This window comes from Micromys minutus, assembly GCF_963924665.1.
Source record: "Micromys minutus genome assembly, chromosome: 26".
In the NCBI taxonomy this organism is placed as follows: Eukaryota; Metazoa; Chordata; class Mammalia; order Rodentia; family Muridae; genus Micromys; species Micromys minutus.
In genome coordinates, this window is record NC_137961.1 from 10,334,605 (window position 1) to 10,355,993 (window position 21,389).

The window sequence follows — 21,389 nt, forward strand, 5'->3', positions numbered from 1 at the left end:
TGTGGTACATCTTTTAGTCTTACAAACGTGTTTTAAGATGGTCTGGAATCCTTCAATTCACACATCTCAGGACCAGGCTAGCCAGACATATAAAAATGTGCTTTGTTGTATTGTAAACTAACCTCTCTAGTATTTGCAGATCGGCTTGCTACTTTCAAAATTATTTAATTTCTCATCTAATTGTTTCCTCTAAATCATATAAAATAGAATGTAATTCCAAATTATGCACCTCTAAATGACTAAAACCAGCAATATAAACTGCTTTAAGTCTTGAATATGAGTGTGGACCAATGATTGCTTGCTCCTTCAGTCCTTTCCTTTGGTGAATCTGAGATTTTCTTGGGCTCACTTTCAGGAGGAATTTATATTTTAGTATAAGCCACTTTGGTCGTGTTTTAGGAAATGACTACTCTAGGGGAAGCAGAGAGATGAGATGTTTAAAATCCGGGCCCAGGCAGGATGTCCTTAGAGGAGGTCACCAGGCCTTACAGACCCCCCATTAGTGCTCTTGTGTGGAAAGGGTTTGGAATAGAAGGTACCTCATGCGATATACCCACTGCCGCCATAACTGGGAATACCCCTGGCCCCTGGACAGAGTCAGACCAGAAAGCCTGACTTGGTTGGGCTTGTGTGTATCTCTTAGTGATAGGTCTGGTCATTAAGAGGCACATTTTACCAAGGCCCTACCCAACCAGTGAGCTTATGGAAGGCTCCTCCTCCCACTGCATAGAGGCAGACATTGCATTGGGCAAACTGCCACCCCAAATATCAGAGTCCTGCTAAAAACATGGGAAACCATCCTGGTGGGCTGTCATCCAGTTTCTATCTCAAGAAGCCCTATCCACTTTGCCTGATGATGCAAGCCAAGGGCTACATGTCCGGGAAAATCCCTAAAACTGACTTGCAGGTCCCTGCCGATGTCATTGAGCACGAGAGCCTAGCCAGGAGCCCTGGTATCACCCTATAGGATTCTTCTATTTGGCTCTTCTTTCTCGTTCAGTGGCTGCAAATCTAAACCTCACTTGCCGGCCGTTAGGGAAACGATATTGCATGTGAGAAGAAAAAAGTAATAATAAAAGATCATGACTCTTTTCCCTCTAACAAGTACTCTTCCGTAGGTTCCTGAATCTCAACTTTTACCAGGACAGAGATTCCAAGCAAAAGGTACGTTTTCTTACCAACATAGTTCACGTTTTGTGTGTGGTTGTGGGGAAAACATATGTAACACAAATTTTTATCGCAGTGAGGTCTTCCTTGTTTGTTTGTTTGAAGTGTCAACGTCAGAACAGGAAGTCCTCACTGCTGTGCACCGCTGCTAGCGTGTGTCACAGAAGGTTTTCATTATTCCGAGTGGAATGCTATCATTAACCACTCGTTCACTGCCCTCCACTCCCCTCTGCTCTGGGCAGCCACCATCACCCTCTCTGTCCTCACGGACTGGATTCTATGTAGCACATGCAACTGGAAGCCTAGTCTCTGTCGTTTTGTGCCTGGCTCATTTAGCACAGGGTCTTCAAGGCTCGGCTGTACTCCACTGTGTGTGAGAATTTCCACGTTCTGTAAGGCTGACTGTTCTGTGCATACGTATATTCTGTTCTGTGTATGTGTCACGTTTTGTGAATTTCATTGACGGACACTAGAGTAGCTTCTGCCTTTGGAGACCGTGGCAGCGTTGCCAGGATCACGAGTACAGCCTTTTCCTAAACATGGTTTTAGAGTTATGGTGGTAGATCCTATGGTATCTCTATGTGTACATAGGATACAGCGTGTGTCGTTTATAGGTGGGAAGCCCTGAGCTTCACTCCATAGGTCTCTCTCCACTGCTTCCTCTCTTCCTTTGTGCTTATGTTGATAGACTTTGAAGGACTCTGCTTGTGTCTTTTGTTCTTAGATCCAGAGGAGCAAGGGGACATTGTGGTGGCCTTGTACCCCTATGATGGCATCCACCCAGATGACTTGTCCTTCAAGAAAGGAGAAAAGATGAGAGTCCTGGAAGAGTAAGTAGGCCCTGGAAACACGCTGATCTCAGTTCCTTCAGGCTTCTTGCTTCAGCACCAGAAGGAGCTGGGCAAAAGCAGCTTCCCTTTTGAGTGGGCTGGTGGGCCCTTCTATGGTTTCTCTCAACAAGGACAGGCGCTGTTTCTTTCTTTGCCGAAGAGGTTTGGCTCTGTGGCATGCTACGTAAGATGGTCATTGTATAGTTTGGGAGATAGCTCAGTGAGTTCCCTAGGACCCACAGTTTTTAAAAGGAAACGTTGGATATGGTGGCACTTGCTTGTGGTGGCACAGCATCGGGGAGGCAGAGGTAGGCGGATCCCTGATGCTGTCTGGCTAGTCAGTCTAATCTGTCTGCCAAGTTCCGGGCCTGCAAAAAAATTAAATCTATACCTACACCTAGTCTATATCTATACCTAATCTATACCTATATCTATACCTGATCTATACCTATACCTGTACCTAATCTATACCTATATATGTACCTATACCTATACCTAATCTATACCTATATCTAATCTATACCTATACCTTTACCTATACCTAATCTATACCTATACCTGTACCTATACCTAATCTATACCTATACCTAATCTATACCTATACCTTTACCTATACCTAATCTATACCTATACCTGTACCTATACCTAATCTATACCTATACCTAATCTATACCTATACCTCTACCTATACCTAATCTATACCTATACCTGTACCTATACCTAATCTATACCTATACTTGTACCCAATCTATACCTATACCTACACCTAATCTAGACCTATACCTATACCTAATCTATACCTGTACCTATACCTAATCTATACCTGTACCTATACCTATACCTGTACCTATTTTTATACCTGTACCTATCTATATCATCTATCTATAGCATTTGAAGAATGACTGTGAGGCTATCTTCTGACATGTAAACACATGTACACATGTGATGCATATCTGCAAACACAAGTGCACATTCATAAATATGTACACAAACACACACACCATACCCACCATAATCCTGTGATTCAGATACTATCCTTTCCACTTCAAAAGTTAAAATTCCCAGGGATCGACTGAGTGGCTTCTCAAGGTCACAGAACTCTCACAAGAAAGGGCCACGTTTAGATGCAAGTTCAGCGACTAGTGCATTATCTTCAGTAAGGGGTCTCCACTGTCTCCCTCTTTGGCAGGCCAGGGTCAGGGTGCTGCTTTATGCAAATTCAGTACAGAAAGGAAGTTAAACAAGTGCTCGGACTTCCTTGTTCTCCCTCCTCACCACCCTGGGGCCTGGCCAGGGTCACACATGTGAGTCAAGACACAGGGCTCAAGGAAACAAAGCATGTAAGCAGCTGCAGGGAACCATCGAGGAAGCTGGGCAGGACTATTCAGTGTGACTGCGGCACCACATCCTCAGACATCACACCGCCTGGCCCACGAGCCCCGCCTATGCTAAAAAACCGCCCTCTGTACTTCCAGCCACCTCTGGACGGCTTCTGTCTAATACAATTCGGTTGTGATTATTATAGAAATATCCTTATGCTGCACTTAAATGGGGAATAATAAGAAAGACAGATATAAAAGCTTTAGGTCCTGAGAAGGTAGCTCAGTGGGAGGAATCTTGCCTAGCATATGCAAGGTCCTAGGTTCGATACCCCTACGTGGAACAAGAACAACAACAAAAATTCAACCTACATATTTTAAATAATTACCATCTCTAGTTTGCTCAGTTTGAAGGTGTAGCACACACAGGCTGCCTGTGTGGATAAAAAGTTCATAGGTACAGCTAAGAGTTGGTTATGATCCTCTTTTCTCCCGGACAAGAGCAGGCATTTGAAGAGTAACATGGAGACTTTTAGGGTTCAGTCCCATAGCGCCCCATCTGGAGCTCGCTTGCTCCTTCCCGGCCTGGCCCTTTCTGCTTCTCCTTCCTGTCGTTACCCTTTGGGTCAGTATGGTGTTGTGCGGTATTCTGTGAGAAGGCTTACTTTCTCTTCATTAATTCTGGTTTGCTTATTTTTTCTGTGTTGTTGTTCATTAGTCATGGTGCCTATCTCTGGGTAAAGTGGATGTTTGTATGAGCAAGTTTATAACACACGAATTTTAAGTCTCTATTCCCTTGACTCCTGTTGCTATAAGGATCCTTCCCAACATTTCTTAGCCACCTGGATAAGTGAGAAGTGTCTGGCTTTCATAAGGTCAGCCATTTTGCCAATTCTTTTCTATGCTGCACTGCAAGCCACATTAAAGTTGTAAGGATGCTTTTTCTTCTTCTTCTTTTTTTTTTTCCTCCTGTCACCAAATATATTTTTCTATGAAAAGAAATAACTTTTCTCCTTGGACTCAGGGGTTCCAGGCATGCTCCCTCTTGCCTCCACTCTGCTAAAGAAACACCCGGAGATGGTTGCCATTGCAGTTCTTGACTCTGATTTCTATTCCAGGCATGGGGAATGGTGGAAAGCTAAGTCCCTTTCAACAAAGAGAGAAGGCTTCATCCCCAGCAACTACGTGGCCAAGGCCAACACCTTGGAAACTGAAGAGTGAGTCCTATTGCGTGGCCATCTTCCTGTTTCCAAACGCTGCATGGGGATTGTGGGATTGCTTGTTTCTGTATCCCTGGCACGACACCTGTGACATGTGAGTGTGTCTTCACAGATGGTTCTTCAAGGACATAACGAGGAAGGATGCGGAGCGACAGCTTCTGGCGCCAGGGAACAGTGCGGGGGCTTTCCTCATCAGAGAAAGCGAGACCTTAAAGGGTGGGTACGTGGTTGAAGACCATCCAGAAGACTGCTTGGGGACTTGATCAATAATATCCTTAGATGTAGATCCTAGGGCCTTGTGCATGCTAGGCAAGCATTCTGCCACCAAGCTACAACCATAGGCACAGAAAATTGCTTGAAAAATTATTCCAGAATGAGCGAAATAGAGAATGCAGTAGGTTCTGGGAAGGAAGGGGTTATTTTTGTTTGGTTTTGATTGGGGTTGGGTTTTTCTTTGGTTTTGAGACAGAGTCTCCCTATGTAGCCCTTGGCTTCCCTGTAGCTTAGTAGGTAGACCAGTCAATAGGTAGACCAGTCAGGCTGAGCTCAAACTCAAAGGTCTCCTACCTTTGCCTCCAGAGTGCTGGGGTTAAAAGCTTGTGCCGCCACACTTACATGGTTTAATTTTAAATTTGTAGTTGTTGTTGTTGTTGTTATGTGTGTGTGTTTGTGTGTGTGCCTGCCTGGCAAGGCGCTCGAGTGGAGGTCGAAAGGCAACCGTGTAAATCAGTTCCCTCCTTCCATCATAGGTTCAGGGATTGGCTTCAATTTATCAGGTTTACACAGCAAGCTCTTTTTACCTGCCTAGCCGTCCTCCAAACACTCTGACAGTAAAGTTTGTATTTTGACAGCAAATAACAAATTCAAATGACAAACGTTAACAAACGGAAAACAGCCGTAATTACAGTCGGGCCCTGCTTGCTGTTTCGTTGTGTTATTATGAAAGTCAATCCTAAGTGTCAAGAGGAAACTCAAAATTATTTTCCTTTTCAGCTCAGTGATTTTTGGAAAACTACTATGTAGGGGAGTGATATGTTGGCTACTTATCTAGCAAACAAAATGCTACTGTCATATATCAAGTCCAACTTTTAAAGTACCTTTCATTTTCCCCTTTGAGTCCTTGGCTAGCCCGGAACTGGCCAAGATTTGCCTGCCGCTGCCTCCCAAGTGCTTGAATGAAAATCATCACTGCATCTGGCTGCAGGCCTTTCATGTGATGCTTTTATATTTGTATGCTTCATGGTAAAACATGTACCACAGCGTGATACAATGTAGACTTTATTAATAACATATAAGCATGCCTTCTCTTAACTTCTCCCCACAGGAAGCTTCTCGCTTTCTGTCAGAGATTATGACCCAATGCACGGGGACGTCATTAAGCACTACAAAATTAGAAGTCTGGACAATGGCGGTTATTACATCTCTCCGAGGATCACCTTTCCCTGCATCAGTGACATGATTAAGCATTACCAAAGTAAGTCGAAACTGGAGGCAGGGAGAGGTAGAGTATCCATGCAAGGATTAGCATAAAGCAGCAGGTACCACTCTATATGAAAGTTTTCTTTCAGTGAAAGCCGTAGATAACTCTCTATAAGCAGTTTTAACTTAATGTAGATACTCCTTGACTTCTGGTGATCACATGTTCCAATACCTTTATTGTGAGCTGACATACTGTAAGTTGAAAATACATTTCATTCACCTTGTCTTCTGAACACCCAAGCTTAATGTAGCCACCGGTGAATGTACTCAGCTACTTACATTCCCCAGGGTTGGACAGAGTCTGTCACCTTTACAATCTACATGTGCTATTGGCTCGTGCAAGCGTGCAAGCACTTGGCTGGGAACGAACACAGGTTGGTTGTGGAGGCACACTTTTACACCATGGTAAAGAGAAAGCATTAGGCAGAGCGCTGTAGGTGGGGGCTATCATGACATTCACAGTGACGTTGCTGATCTGATAGTCGGGGCCTTCTTGCTTCGTGTGAGTTACTTAATGTCTAGTGTTTCCTATGGAGGGAAGTATTTATTGTTTTTGCACAATGAATACTCTTAATGTGTGAAAATATTCAAAGTACAAGATATACCGATCCATGTCTCTGAGTAATGCATGTGTGCAAAAGAACTATGTGCCCACGGTAAGAGTGCACAACATAGCACCATGGGCGTATTTAAAAGTAGAAAGTAGATGCCTTATGCCCGGTACCAGTGTCTGCCTTGTGAAGCTCACCTCTGTGGCCTTAAGTCCATTTATTTTGGCTGACATCGGGTGCAGGAGTTGCTGTGGCGGGTTCCTCCTGTGTGGGTTTACTTAGGCCCCAAAGCACAGAGCAAAGACAGTGTGCTGAGAACAAGGGTCTGGCTTATGGAATCCTCCTTTCCTCTCTTACTTCTTTTATGCTCCGGCTGAGGTGCTGGGGGTGGGTTGGGGGTATGTGGCACCATCCTGTGGCCCTGTTGTGAAGTGCTGGGGTCACCTAACTACATTCTTGCCCGTGTGCCTCTGAGCTTATGAGGATACAGGAAGCACCCTTTGTTACGTGTGACAGTGCATCAAGGTCTTTGCTGGTTTTGTTTGTGTATGCCCGCCAGGTCAGTGAGCAAAATAAAATGTTTCAAATTATCTTCTGATAATTTTCAAAGTTGTGATTAGGCAGAAAGGTATCCCTATTAGCATTTTTAGATGGTGTCAGGTTGGACATTATCGATAGAACAGCTTATTCAAGATTCCTGACGTAGATGCTTCTAAAACAGAAAGGCCGTGCTGTCTCAGTTCTGCGTCGGCAATTCAGCCAGCGGAGTATCTTTAAACACATCCGCACTGCACATGTACAGATGACTCTCTTGTCGGTCCCTAAACAACGCCCGGTTACATGGTGTTTACATTGCACTTGGTAATATAAGTGATGCAAGAATGATTTAAAGAAGGTATATATATATATAACGTATTATATTATTTTATATAAGGGACTTGGTTATTTGAATTTAAGGGGATCCTGGCACACATCTACCATGACTACAGACTATATTGCTTTATATTACTTTCTTTTTTCTTTTTCTTTCTTTCTCCTCTTCCTTCTTCTTTTTTTGCATTTATTGTATGTATATATTTGGGAATCCAGGATTGAACCTAGGTTAAGACTTGCAGCAAGCTTTCTTACCGACTGAGGCATCTCTCCAGCCCAGCGTGTGTTCCTTAGCATTTGTTCTTCCTTTCACTTCAGAGCAGTCTGATGGTCTATGCAGAAGACTGGAGAAGGCGTGTATCAGTCCCAAACCACAGAAGCCATGGGATAAGGATGCCTGGGAGATCCCCCGGGAGTCCATCAAGTTGGTGAAGAAGCTCGGCGCAGGGCAGTTTGGGGAAGTCTGGATGGGTGAGTGTGCAATAGCATCCGACTCTGGAACGGATGATGAAGAGGTCTAGCCTCTGCCAGCCACTGAGCCAGGCAATGGGCCACTCAGAAGCATCATTTCCTGCTTTCCTGTCTGTCTTGGGCCAAATTCTGTCTGCTTCGATGCTCACTCAATGCAGACAGATGTGGGACTGGATAATTCCTTTCATCTCTTTCAGGATAGGGATATGGATGCTTGCCCAAATCCTCTCTCCTCTTGCACCGTTCTCTCGCCCTCACACTCTGGGCAAACACTTGAAATCTCAACTCAGCGAAATGTACACTCAGGCTTGGGACCTTTTGTTGTTGTTGTTTCTTTAAATATCTTTTGAGATCATTGGCATTCACGTGATTGTGTGAAAGGACACCGAAGATGCTGGAGAGATGGCTCAGCAGTGAAAGCACTGGTTGTTCTTCTAGAGGACCTGGATTAATTCCTAGCATCACAGGGCAACTCTTGGCTATCAGCAACTGCAGTTCCAAGGGATCTGATGCCTTCGTTCTGGTCTCTTTGGGTACCAGTCATGCGCTTGTGTATAGATATATGTATAAATACATAAACTGGCGAAACACCCAGACACATAAAATAACACTGAAAAAAAAAAAAAAAACAAAGAGATGCCAAGTCAAAGTAAAATAGCAATAAAATTAAGAAACAAGTTCAACTGAGGCAGGGGAGGGAGGAAGGAAAGGAGTGAGAGAGAAATGAATGAATATGCCCCACAAAAGCCTGAACAGAAACATTCATGACAGCATCATTCAGGATGACAGGAAAGTTGTCTAGAATCCCAACATTTCTGAGAATGAAGCAAAAGAATTTTAAGTTTGAGGCCAGCCTGGGCTGCATGGCAAAAACTTTCTCAAAAACAAAAGTATAAGCAATCTGAATCTTTATCAATAATAACAATAATAATAATAATAATAATAATAATAATAATAATAATAACGTATAAGCAACCACTGTTGTAGCCATAGAAGAGGAACTGGTACACAATGTAACGTGAGTGACCCTTGGAAGGAGCTGGTCACGGGGGTGTCATTCTATGTGCTAACAGAGTGTGAGGTACCCAGAACAGACAAAGGTACAGAGACTGGACGAAGGCGTCTGGTTGCTGAGAGTTAATGGAAATGTTTCTAAGTAGCTTATGATGACAGCTTCACACGTGCGACGAACTGTATGCCTGAAATGGGCGTGACATGAGTTGTTTCAACACGCTGGCATGTATGTGACATAAACAATATAGTGAGCTTCCAGGTACCATTTATCCAGTCCCCACATAACACCTCACAAAAGTCTAGCAAACCATCACTACTAAAATAGTGACGCCAATCATTTCTCTTACTCACTCGTTCATTCGTTCATTTATTCATCTGTGAGACATTTTTGTTCCATGTCCCTTGTCTTGTCCAGCACTTACTATGTAGCCCCAGCTGAACTTGAACTCATATCAATCCCCCTGCCTAGGTCTCCTGGGTGCTAGGAGCCACCATACAGCCTAGTTGTTTATAAATTATCTTTGTGAGGAAGGGAGGGAGGGAAGGAGAGGAGGAGGGCGGGAGAGGAAAGGGCAGGGGAAGAAGAAACAGAAAATATGGCCTGAATCTGAGTTTGGCTGTTGGCTAGACATCTCCTTAGCGCCTGGAAGATGTCGTCCTGCTGAACTTGAGCAGGTAGCACTGGGGGTAAAGCGGAAAGAAGTGGGTGCTGTGTGAGTGTCAGCGGTCAGAGGTGCCCTGCCTCACTCCCCTGTGCCTCTCTGTCCTCCGTCCCCCCATCTGAGCTTCCTCACACTTCGAGACTAACCAGATTTCCTTGGTTTGCTTTGCTTTTCTTTTTCATTCATTTTTTCATTGGATATTTTCTTTATTTACATTCAAGTGTTATCCCCTTTCGAGATTTCCCCTCTCCTATCCTCCCTCCCCTGCCTCTATGAATGTCTTCCCCAACCACCCACCCCTTCCTGCCTCCCCACCCTAGCATTCCCCAACACTGGGACAGCCCTGGCATTCCCCAACACTGGGGCATCGATCCTCCACAGGACCAAGGACTTCTTCTCCCACTGATACCTGACAAGGTCATCCTCTGCTACATTTGCCGCTGGAGCCATGGGTCCCCCCATGTGTACTCTTTAGATGGTGGTTTAGTCCCTGGAGCTCTGGTTGGTTGGTATTGTTGTTCTTCCTATGGGGTTGCAAATCCCTTCAGCTCCTTCAGTTCTTTCTCTAACTCATCCATTGGGGACCCTGTTCTCAGTCCAACGGTTACCTGCAAGCATCCACCTCTGTATCTGTCAGGCTCTGGCAGAGCCCCTCAGGAGACAGCTATAGCAGGCTTCTGTCAGCATGACACTTCTTGGCATCCACAATATTGTCTGGTTTGCTTTATTTTTTTAAAGTTTCTTCTTTTATTGTTTAGATGTATGGATGTTTCTTTACTTATGTCTGTGATACATTTGAATGTCTGGTACCTAGGAAGGTCAGAAGCAGGCATTGGATCCCCCCATCCCCCACCCCAGCAGGAGTTAGAGATGGTTGTGAGCTACTATGTCATAGTTGTCTCTGCCTCAAGCTGTTTCCTCTCATTTTCGGGATGTGTGCGTCTGTTGTGTGTGTCTTGCTCTGTTGTGTGTGCCTTGCTCTGTTGTGTATGCCTTGCTCTGTTGTGTGTGCCTTGCTTGTGTGTGCCTTGCTCTGTTGTGTGTGCCTTGCTTCCTCCGTGTATTGTTAATATTCCCAGAGATCTGACTGGACAGGGAGGACATGGAGTAAGTGGCTTCTTCACGCTTGGTCTCTGGAAGGCTTTATTTTAAGAAATGAATTTTTTTATTTGAATTTTTGCTTGATTCAGTCTTTTGGTTAGTTGTTTTTCTGAGACAGGGTCTCACCATGTAGGTCTGGCTGTCCTGGAACTCACTGTGTAGGCCAGGGTGGCCTTAAACTAAGAATTCTGCCTGCCTTTGTCTCGAAAGTGCTGGGATTAAAGGCATGAACCACCACTACCGGGCTGTCCTCTCTTTTGTGGGGGAGGAGTGTGATTGTTTGTTTGTTTATGCATGCTTACCTGCATGTATGTGTGTTCACTATGAACATGCCAGAAAAAAGCTTCTATCCCGTGGAGTTACAGACAGTTGTGAGCTGCCACGTGGGCGCTGAGAACCAAGCCTATGCCTCTGAACCATTCCTCAACCTGATACATTCTTATTTAGAAGGAATTTAGTTAAAACTAGTCATCAGGGCTGGAGAGATGGCTCAGCGGTTAAGAGTACTAACTGCTCTTCCTGAGGTCCTGAGTTCAAATCCCAGCAACCACACGGATATATAATCTAGAACAACAACACAAATGTGTGTGACACAGTCAAATGACCGGCTCTTTGGTGGGTCTGCTGGTGTTCTGGAGCTTTGGACGCAGCTGTTAAGTCAGGGCCGAGTCCAAATTCCTTATCAGCATTTTCTGCATCTCTGGCAGCTGCGCTATTTCCTGGCAACGATTGCTCTCGGCCTCTGGAAAGCGTATTTTTCCTCATTTCAAAGGATGTAAACGTTTCCAGGCTCCATTGTTCTCGGGCTGATGAGCGGGAGTGCCTTTTGTTCCTTTGACTTTGATTCTTAGGGGATGTGACAAGTCCACGGAAAAGCTACCACACGAATAGGAAGGAGCAATTGCAAAGTCCACAGAAACTTGTCAGACCCTAGAGTCCCTCTTACCCTTCTCTGTCACAGCTCCACCTGTCCCCAGGGACAGCTGTTGCTCTGACCTTTGCCATAATTCCCTGACTTACCCCCTAGGGTTCCGGAAGTGGAGCTTGTGTATGTAGGCTGTACTGCAGTGTCTTTTATATGTGGTGTGACTACTTTTATGTATGCTATACAGCATGTATCAAACAGAATAGTCCAGCTATGTCTGGGCTTGGTATTAATGGGTCATGCTGAATGCATTCTCTCCTTTATCTCTTTTATTAGACACTTTTAATGAATTCACCCATGTCTTGGGATGTCATAACACTGAATGCATCTTCGTTACCATACAGCATTCTTTGTGTGTGTGCATATGTAATGAAAATAGAGTTTTCTTCATTTTTTTTTTCAACATTCACTGGTGAAGTCAGAGTTACTCCTGGGTTGTGGCTGCTCTGAACATTGCTCTTATTGTGGTTTCGGTGGTATGTGATTTTTTTTTTCCCTAGGAGTAATAGATTTGCTGGATCATAAAGTACGGTCAGGCCTCCATGTCTGTGGATTCAACCTATGTTGGTTGGAAAATGTTTGGAGAGAGGGTTACACTACATACGGGTTTTTGTTTTTTTGTTTTTTTTGTTTTTTTTTTTTTTTGGGGGGGTTATTTGTGTGTTTATTTATACCTAAGCAATATAGACTAACAACTACATACACAGCATTTGCATTATACTAAGCATCTTAAGTTACCTAGAAGTGATGAAAAGTATTCATGAAAATGTTCACAAGTTGAATGCAAACGCTGTGTCATTTTATGTGAAAGAAATCACCGATGGACAATATAGCTGGACCAATCTCTGCGGATTATATAGGGAAGAGCGTTTACGAACCACTGCTCTGTTAGTACGGTCAATAGGTCCGGGTTTCACCTGTTCCTAGCAATATACAGTGTGCCTTCTCCTGAACTGTGGGCTGGTGCCTAGAGCATGGCTCCAGTGCAGCGCCACCTGTGTGGTGACTGGGAGGAGGCCCCTTGGGATTTCATCACAGAGCTTTGCGATTAACACTCAGTGGTGCTCAGGAAAATAGCAGAGGTGGGGCTGAGGGAGCTGCCTGCCACAGCACTGCTCCAACCCCAGCATCACCTATAGTTGGTCAATGTCACACTTTCTGATTTGGGGTCAGCCGGGCTGGTTCGGAGAGCTTCTTTCGCATTTCTCTGATTACTAATCCAATCAAATTACTTTGGTTCATCCTTAGGCCCTGTAATTTCTCCTTTTGGGTCTGTGCACCCGAGAATTTACTGCTTTCCTACGTAACTGGTTTTCGGGAATTACAGATTAGAGATACTAGTTCCTTGTCAGCTGTATAAGTCACGGAAACCATTATCGTGCTCTGCCCCTCCCTCCATGTGTGTGGGGGGGAGGGGATCTGGGTCAGATGCGGATACTGCGTATCTTCCTCATTTGCTCTCCACCTTATTTACTGAGCCAGGGGAGTTACTTACTGCACCTTAACTTAGCCAGACTCCTTGGCCAGTGAGCTCTAGGAATGCTATCTCTGCCCCATCAGCACTGGAGTTACAGGGCTATGCCTGGCTTTTAAATGGGTGCTGGGGATTCAAACTCAGGTCCTCACACTTGCAGAGTGATTGCTTCACCCTCTCACCCCCCCCCCCACTCCAAGAGTGTGTTGTCCTATGTCTTACCACCAGTACGCTCGGTAACTTGAGACCTTGTGTATGTACATTAACAAGGCTTTCGGAATGGAATCCATGATTCCACATAATTTATTTTTGCAGATTTAGTCATTTCATTTCATGGGTGAATGTTTGGCCTACATGCACGTATGTGTACTGTATGCAGATTTCATGTTCCCAGAGATCACAGAAGGGCGTTAGATCCCCTGGAACTTGAGGGGAGTGTTGGTTGTGGATACTGGAGATCAAACTTGGGTCCTGTGCAAGAACAGCATGTGTTCATTACTTCTGAGCCCCTCAACTATAACTTGAAAGATTAATTGATGGGATAGATTTTTAAATTGCCCTTAAAGCACATAAAAAGACACCATTTTCACATTTAAAAGGCAAATCAACATGATTTATGCAGTACCTAAACATCTCTGAAGTTTTCTTTTCTATCGCTGTCTTCATATTGTTTAAATTTTATTTCCACTACATTCTTCACATTTCTTCTGAGTGGTCCTATTTATTTAACCTTTTTCCACTACAAAGTGTCATACAGTATAATATAAAGAAAATATTTTAATAAAGATCTGCCTCTGCCTCCTTCCTCTCCTCCTCTTCCTCTCCTCCTCCTCCTTCTTACTTTGCAAGGCTGGGGATGGACACAGGTCCTCACATGTGGGCATCAGGTATGTCACTGAGCTACACCCCACCCGGAGAACTCACTCTCAATGACTAGAAGAAAAATCACTCACTAAGGGTGCTCATAGAAATTAATGCTTTCATTCTGATCATTTTGAAGATACTTTAAAAAACAATAATACTTCGTTTTGTAAAAATATGCATATTTATTGTTAATTTTAATAAAAACAGAAAAGATTAAAAAAATAAGTAGAAGCCCCCCCCACAAATGCTGATACCAAGAAGCCACTGTTGTTTGAGCCTGTTTCTTGCCACAGCTGATTCACTAGCCTACGAAGGGGTCTGTCCACTCCCAAGCCACTGTCTGAAGAGGGCCACAAAGGTCTGCCAGTCCAGGTGACATCCCAGCAGATCTTTAGGGTACTACTAGCTGCACATCCCTCCTCAACTTTATCTTTCCCATACTTCCAAGAGACCTATGGAAACAGAGACAGAGAAAGGGGGATTTTGCTTATCATTTTTATTTCAGTTTTGCCAAATTACTGAGAAGAAAAAGGGCTTCCTATAAAAAAAAATTCATTAAATTTGGGCACTTCATTGAAGCAGTTTCCAAACTAGTGAGAATTTTAAAAGCTAGATTAAAGAGTTGGCATTTCTCAAGGGTTTCCACGAGCCAGTGTTCCTGAGGTTGTGGGAAAGAAGCCTGAAGAAATTCAGGTTTCTTGCCTGAAGAGGTCTGGGAGAGGTGGCCAGGTGTGATCCCTGGCCTTCAGCAGTGAACAGTCACCTGAGGCCAGGCCTCTGAAAACCTTGGAAAATATTTATTTGACCCTGGGATACTATCTTTTCAAACGTGTACATAAGCAGCTTTTTAAGTGCTACACTTCTTCCTGATAGTAAAGGTGATATAAGCCAGGCATGCAGACCCACATCAAACCACAGAAATCAGAAGATGGGGGTGGGGGGCACACCAGATTGAAGGCAACCAAGGCTACATAATGTCTAAACAAAACGAAACCATCGATTGATCCACTCCATAAAATTATCTGTACTATTTCTTTAATAATGATTAATGCTTAGTGTGTTGATATATTTTCTTTACACTGTCCTTTGCATGTTCACTGTCTTTCTCTGTCTCTCTGTTTCTGCCTCTCTCTGTCCCTGTCTCTGTTTCTCTCTCTTTCACTTTTATTATAAAGTTTTGATTTTCTTGTTTATTTTGCCTTGAAGAACATCATATTAACTAGAGGGAAATTCTATTCCTCATGGTATGCATATAGATTTTTCACAACTATTGTTTTATAAAACCTTTTAGATTTTGCAATAAATTTTAAGCATTCTGTGAAAGAATACCCTCCAGTCATTGTGCCCTTGGTATTAAACACCATTGTATCTTGAGCTTTCTGTAAATAAGCTTCCTAGCTCTGCATTTGGAAGTACAATGTTTGAGTTCTCCATCTGACCAGCATGCTCTGCTTTCTTTGCTCTGCCCAGGTTACTATAACAACAGTACAAAGGTGGCCGTCAAGACCCTCAAGCCGGGCACCATGTCTGTGCAGGCTTTCCTGGAAGAGGCCAACCTCATGAAGACCTTGCAGCATGACAAGCTAGTGCGGCTCTACGCCGTGGTCACCAAGGAGGAGCCGATCTACATCATCACTGAGTTCATGGCCAAGGGTGAGTGACGTCCCATGTCCTTGTCCCTAAAGAAGGCAGGTCCCAAAGCAGAGCGTTACAGCCATCAGAGAACACTCAGCTTTATTGTGAAGCGTGCTCAGTACTGGAAAGTAAAAAAGAAAGAAAGAGAGGACATTTCATAACCACAGCCTAGGGACAGCATTTTCCTTCCTTGCTTAAAAATCGGAGTTGTCACACTTCTAAAATGGCTAATTTTTTTTTTCTTCAGCGTGATTTAAACTTCTGGGTGTTACTTTAAAGTATTAACATAGGGTCTGAGGCTGTGGTTAAGATGGAGAGTTTATATAGCGCACAAACTTAGTCAATGTCATTTAACCTGTGGAGGTGAAATCCCTGTGCTGTGGAATCTCCAAAGTAAAGGTCCTAAGCAGCCATCTTTCCTTGTCAGCCCTTTGGGAATGGCTATCAATCACAATATTTTTTCCTCCACCTTCAGTCTGGTAGAGAGATACTTATAAACTCTCACATTGCTTTGAGTCTTTGGAAAAATAAAGATAAGAACAAAAATAACATGAGTAATAATCCTAAATTAACTGCACCTGCAAGTCGGATTAGAGTGTGCTGTGATAGCCAGTATGTTAGTAATTGTTTTTATTGCTGGAGATCACACCTGGGTCCTCACTCATGTACCCACGTTCTCTAGCATCGAGCTGACAGATATAAAGTCCTATTAGCAGAAGATTAGAAGCATGGATATTGCATATTTTAACTTAATGCCTATTAATAATTGCTACTCAGAACAACATTTACTCAAAGCCTTCCCCAGAAGGGGACATGTGCCATCTTTTTCATGTTTTGCTTTCTAAGTGTGGTGTTTCCTTATAACAATAATGTTCAGCGAGTGCTTGTCATCTACCACTTTGGCCAGTGATATCCATGTCCAAGGACTAAGTACTGTTCTGTGATACTAAGCACTTACCAGCTGCCTAGCCCCAAATTGTATAACTTAAACCCCCTTGCTTACATCCTTACAAGAACTCCTTTAGAGCTATGGGGCCCACTGTGCAAAGACTCGACGATAAGAAGCAGAGCCAAGGCTGCCTGTGAGGTTGGTGCTTGTAGTTCTGCAGGAGAAAGCAGTCTCATAGATATGAAACCGGAGGAAGGAGGTGGGGGCTGCCATCGGCGCTGTATTTAGGGAAATGACTTGTCTCCAATGCAACAGCTCTCCCAGAGCCTCCGGTTTCTTCTGAGGTCTTTACTTTTGCTGGAGCAAGCCAGAGCAAGCCTAGTCTGATGCCTGGAAGAGAAAGGCCTGCCGTGAGACACTGCTTCCTGTCTTTCTGTCCCAGACAAGCTGACCAGTGATCAGACAGCTGAAGGATGTTAACACGCTGCCTAGTCCTCTGAAACATGATTTCACATTGCTAGAGAGAAATGATACCACCATCTTCCCCTCCCGCCCTGAGCTTAGCCAGTCAACAGTAACTGACCGAAAAGGATTGGGTTTGACCAATCTCAGGGAAAGATTTTATAACATACATCAAGAACTACAAAGCCTATCATTTTAGTGGGGAGCGGGGGCTTCTCCCTAATGGCCATTTTCTTTCTCGGTGCTGGAGATAAATCCTAGGGTCTTGAGCATGCTGGATAAGTGCTCCACCCCTGAGCTCCACCGTAAGCCCCTTGATGGATTTTTTTTTCCTTGCCTTGAGTGCTTGCGTTGCATTGACCTATTCCTCTGTCTGCAGGTAGCTTGCTGGATTTCCTCAAGAGCGATGAAGGTGGTAAGGTGCTGCTCCCGAAGCTCATCGACTTTTCAGCTCAGGTGAAGTATTAGAAAGCCCAGTGAACGTGCACTCCTGCAGATGCAATGTCTCTTCCTTGGAGGAGGAGCTCCCCTTGAGTGCTCCCGAGTAGTGTGCGCGTGTGTATCTGTCTGTCTTCAGACCTGCTGGTGTGTCACGTTCTGTGAAGCAGGCCAACCTCTTTATTCTGGATTACTGTCCCATCATTCATAGAAACAGTGCTCAGAGTTATGAAAAGGCAATCCAATACTGTGTAAGTGTAACAGTTTTTAAATCGTACAAACGTTTCATCAAGTGTGACTCTAATATACTGTTGCTGTGGAGTCCTGGCAGTCTTGAAGGGAGACCTGTGTTCCTTGCCTGCTCTTCCTCTTAAGCCCTGTCAGTATGTCTCATTGGGAGTCTGAGATACATTCGTTTATAATGCTTCCAATACTAACTCAAGAGTTAACTGTTTTGGAGTCACATACTTCCTGAAGTGTGTTTATAAACCAAGGCAAATTACCTGGAATCCAAGCTATGGGCCTGGTGCAGTGGGGAAATGTACATTTCAGGAGAGGAAGGGAAAGCAACCAGAGGCCCTGCCTTCTTTGCCATCCTTGACTTCTGTCCTGGCCCTGGCTCTGGGATACCACTGCAGGGCTGAACACATTCAGGACCATATTATGAAGCCCTGCAGTAAAGGCAACAAAGCTAGCAGAACAGGAAGTGGAGAAAGCGGAAGTCTGATAAATGTCTATGGCACAGTACACAGATAAGCAGGCCCTCTACTTTAGTGGGGGTAGGTTTCCTACTAGGCTGGAGATTAGAGGAGCACAGTAAAGGTTCGTCCCATGGGGCAGGGATGTGAAAACACGGCACATGTGTCTGGAAGCCTACACAGATTCTCTCCTCACCCTGGCTGAGAGTCAGATTGTGCCCATAGCTTTTTGGGTCAGACTTTACGCACATCTGGGTATATGGTGTATCTAAATGCCATCTTTCTCTTTTGGCATCGGTATCTGCATTTGGTTTTGTACCTCTTATTTGATAAAATATTATCTTATAGTTGAAATTCTGAGTGTTTGAAAGTCTGGGTGTTTGAGACTTCTGTATAAAGGGTAGTTTTCACTGATTTATAAATAAGACAAAAGAAGAGTCGCTTTCTGAGCCTTTGTAGATTACAGGCCATAGAGTTTGCTCTAACTGTGGCCATGCATCTGGATACCAGGCCCACTTACAGGACTCCACTTTAACTAGCCTAAATCCTGTTGGTGACTGGAGAGGCTAGGAACAATCAAGACACCACTGTCGTCCTTTCTGCCTTGTGCCAGATGAGCTCTATTTCCATGTCCCGGAGCATCTCTCCAGGGAGGTGTCCCCTGGGTAAACTGCTGAGCCATGGAGGTAAATGGGAAAACCATTGTCACTGAGTGTGACAGTAGCCTCCTCAGGGATAGCCTGAACATGCAGGATTAGAACCAACTCACTCACTCACTCACTCCTCCCTTCCCTTTCTCCTTATTCCTCTCCCTCCCTCCCTCCCTTTCTTCTCTCTCCTCCTTCTCTCCCTTCATTTCTTCATAGATTGAACCCAGAACCTGTACTCAGCTATGCCCCCAGGCAATTTTTTTTTTATACCAAAGCTGTAGCTCCTTCCCAGTTCACATTTGTTCCAAACGCAAGCCTCACCCAGACTCTCCCGAGCTCTTTCCCTAGGGGTGCAGCTGGTGAAGCACCTGCTTTCCCTCCTTTAGTATTTGTTCCCTTTGCTTGTGACTCCTCCTCCTGTGACTGAGGTGCTGGACTCACCCCTGGTAACAGTTCTGCCACCGTGGTGCCCTGGGTTCTGTCTACGGTGGGATTTTGCAGTGTGTTGTCTTGTTCTTCATGTGTTTCTCTTAAAGCCCTTCATATCTCTCAAGCCCTGTCTTAATCTTTCACCTGCCACTAGTGAACTCCGTCCATTTTCTGAATTGCACGAGAACAGGGAATATTAATGTGACTAATTCAAGTAGATAGTTGGTGGCCAACTATTTAGATAATCCACCCCTGCAACCTGTATCCCCCCCCCCTTTAATTCTTAGGGTGGACATTGAATGAATCCACTCGGTTATTTGAGCCCTAACTCAGTCAGTGAGCAGGGTGTATAATCCATTGATCAATCAGTGAGCAGGGTGTATAATCCATTGATCAATCTGTGAGCAAGGTGTATAATCCATTGATGGTCACTCTGTCCCGTTACCATTGTCATATACGGTCAAGAGTGGAGAAAAATTCACGTTCACCATGGACACCATTGCCGTCAACAGCTGAGATAGGTTATCAGGACTGGAGAAGAGTATACTAACAATCATAGCCTCAGAAGAACAAGGCAAAGCGTGGAGGGGCAGAGTTGGGACTTCCCCGTGACCTACTTCTCTACTTTCTCTTTCCCACCCTCCCAGGGTGTCCAGTTGAGACAGGAAACCCATGATGCACGTGACCATGTCCCAGTTCATGTGGGAGCTGATTTCATCACTTCCTGTCTCAGGAAAGTGCTGAAAAGGCTTATGGGGCACAAGTGTAATGCCTGCCCTCCAGCCAAGCCCCCTCCCCCAGCCCATGTACCTCCTGATCACCCGGTAGAGAGGAAGGGATTTTGACTGGAACACATTTCCTCATAGCTTTTCTCCTTATACTTAATAAAGCTGTCTCATGCTTTTTTTTTACTAAGAGAGGAAAGTGATTCCTTAGGAGGCATTTGACATTTCTGAGCAGATTAGCTTCACCTAAATACAACAAAACAAATAGATAGAACAAAACAAAACAAAACAACAACAACAAAAAAAAAACCAACTTGGCAAAAGAGGTTGAAATTAGTTGGGAGCATCCTGGGACAGAACCAGATGTGGAATCACAAGCTTGTAAAACTGAAGAGAAAAGAGAGAATAACATACAAAATTTGAAGGACCATATGGTTGATCAGATAAAATTCCTTTGTCTTTCTGGCCCAGTGAAGCAAAGCGTTTTTGGCTACTTGGCAACAACATCTCTAAAATGCAAACACAGTTTGCACTCACAGAAACGCAGTTACCTCTGAGCAAAGCTGTAAAAGCCCATCTGTTAAGATCCCGTAGTCATAGCAACAATTCAAGTTTGTTTTAGCTTCTTCAAGTTGATGAAACAATCAATCCCTCTTACCCAGTGAGAGCCCAACCACTCTGATACACTGATATTGCTTGTTTAGTATGTTTTACAGATGCGTGAGTGAACTCAGGTAGAATTGCTAGGACTTGGTCCAGGGTCTTCAGATTACAGACAATCACTCAGCAGTTTCACCTGTATTGCTTCGGAATTGGTAGTCAGTGTTCACCCTGTCATGAGTTCGTATCTGGTCGGCTCCAGCGGTGTTTTGCCTCCTTGGCACGTCTTTGCCTTGCTGATACATTGTGGATTCCTTCAACTCCTTTCTTCCTCCCATTCATCCTATTGTCAGCATACACCTTTCTTCTTAGCCTGGCCTTGATCTCCTTCCTGACCCTCTTGCCTCTACTTACCTCATACCAGGATCACACATATGCACCACCACACCTGACTAAGTCATTGCATGATGTAGTAATTGCCCCCAAGATGTTTCTTGTCATCGGTATTAAATTTGAAGTCACCGTCTAAGTTTGAAATTAGTTAGCCGAGGAAAGGGGCAAATCTCAATTCAAGTGTTTCTCGACCTCTTTCCGGAGCTAGGAGACTAATCTGTCTGTGATAAGTCATCTGGAAGGAACAGGATGGAAATGTCCTCAGGAAGCTTCTACAGTATTTGATAATGTCATCAGATGCCACATGAAGTGAAGGTTATCTCTTTACTTCTGTCTTTGTGAGGAACCGAAAAGAAGTCAGACTCTCATTTCCCAGCTCAGGGCTCTTATTCAGCGTCATTCCTTCGACATACACCATTGCTCTCATAACATCCTAACAAGGCAGCTACTCGACCTGTGGGAGGTCAAACAACCCTTTCACAGGGTCCCCTAAGACCACTGGAAAACAGTATGATTCCTA

At 44.3% G+C, this 21,389-nt stretch overlaps 1 protein-coding gene across 1 annotated transcript in view; it reads left to right on the forward strand.

Annotated features, from left to right (window-relative positions):
• Positions 1-21,389, forward strand: part of LYN (LYN proto-oncogene, Src family tyrosine kinase) — a 103,261-nt gene that overhangs the window by 56,825 nt on the left and 25,047 nt on the right. Inside the window, exons 3-10 of the mRNA XM_080938743.1 lie at positions 1,119-1,164; positions 1,892-1,997; positions 4,435-4,533; positions 4,649-4,752; positions 5,861-6,010; positions 7,758-7,910; positions 15,421-15,603; positions 17,316-17,392. Of these exons, the coding sequence (XP_080794869.1) occupies positions 1,119-1,164; positions 1,892-1,997; positions 4,435-4,533; positions 4,649-4,752; positions 5,861-6,010; positions 7,758-7,910; positions 15,421-15,603; positions 17,316-17,392 (918 nt within the window). The remainder of the gene's footprint in view (positions 1-1,118; positions 1,165-1,891; positions 1,998-4,434; positions 4,534-4,648; positions 4,753-5,860; positions 6,011-7,757; positions 7,911-15,420; positions 15,604-17,315; positions 17,393-21,389) is intronic.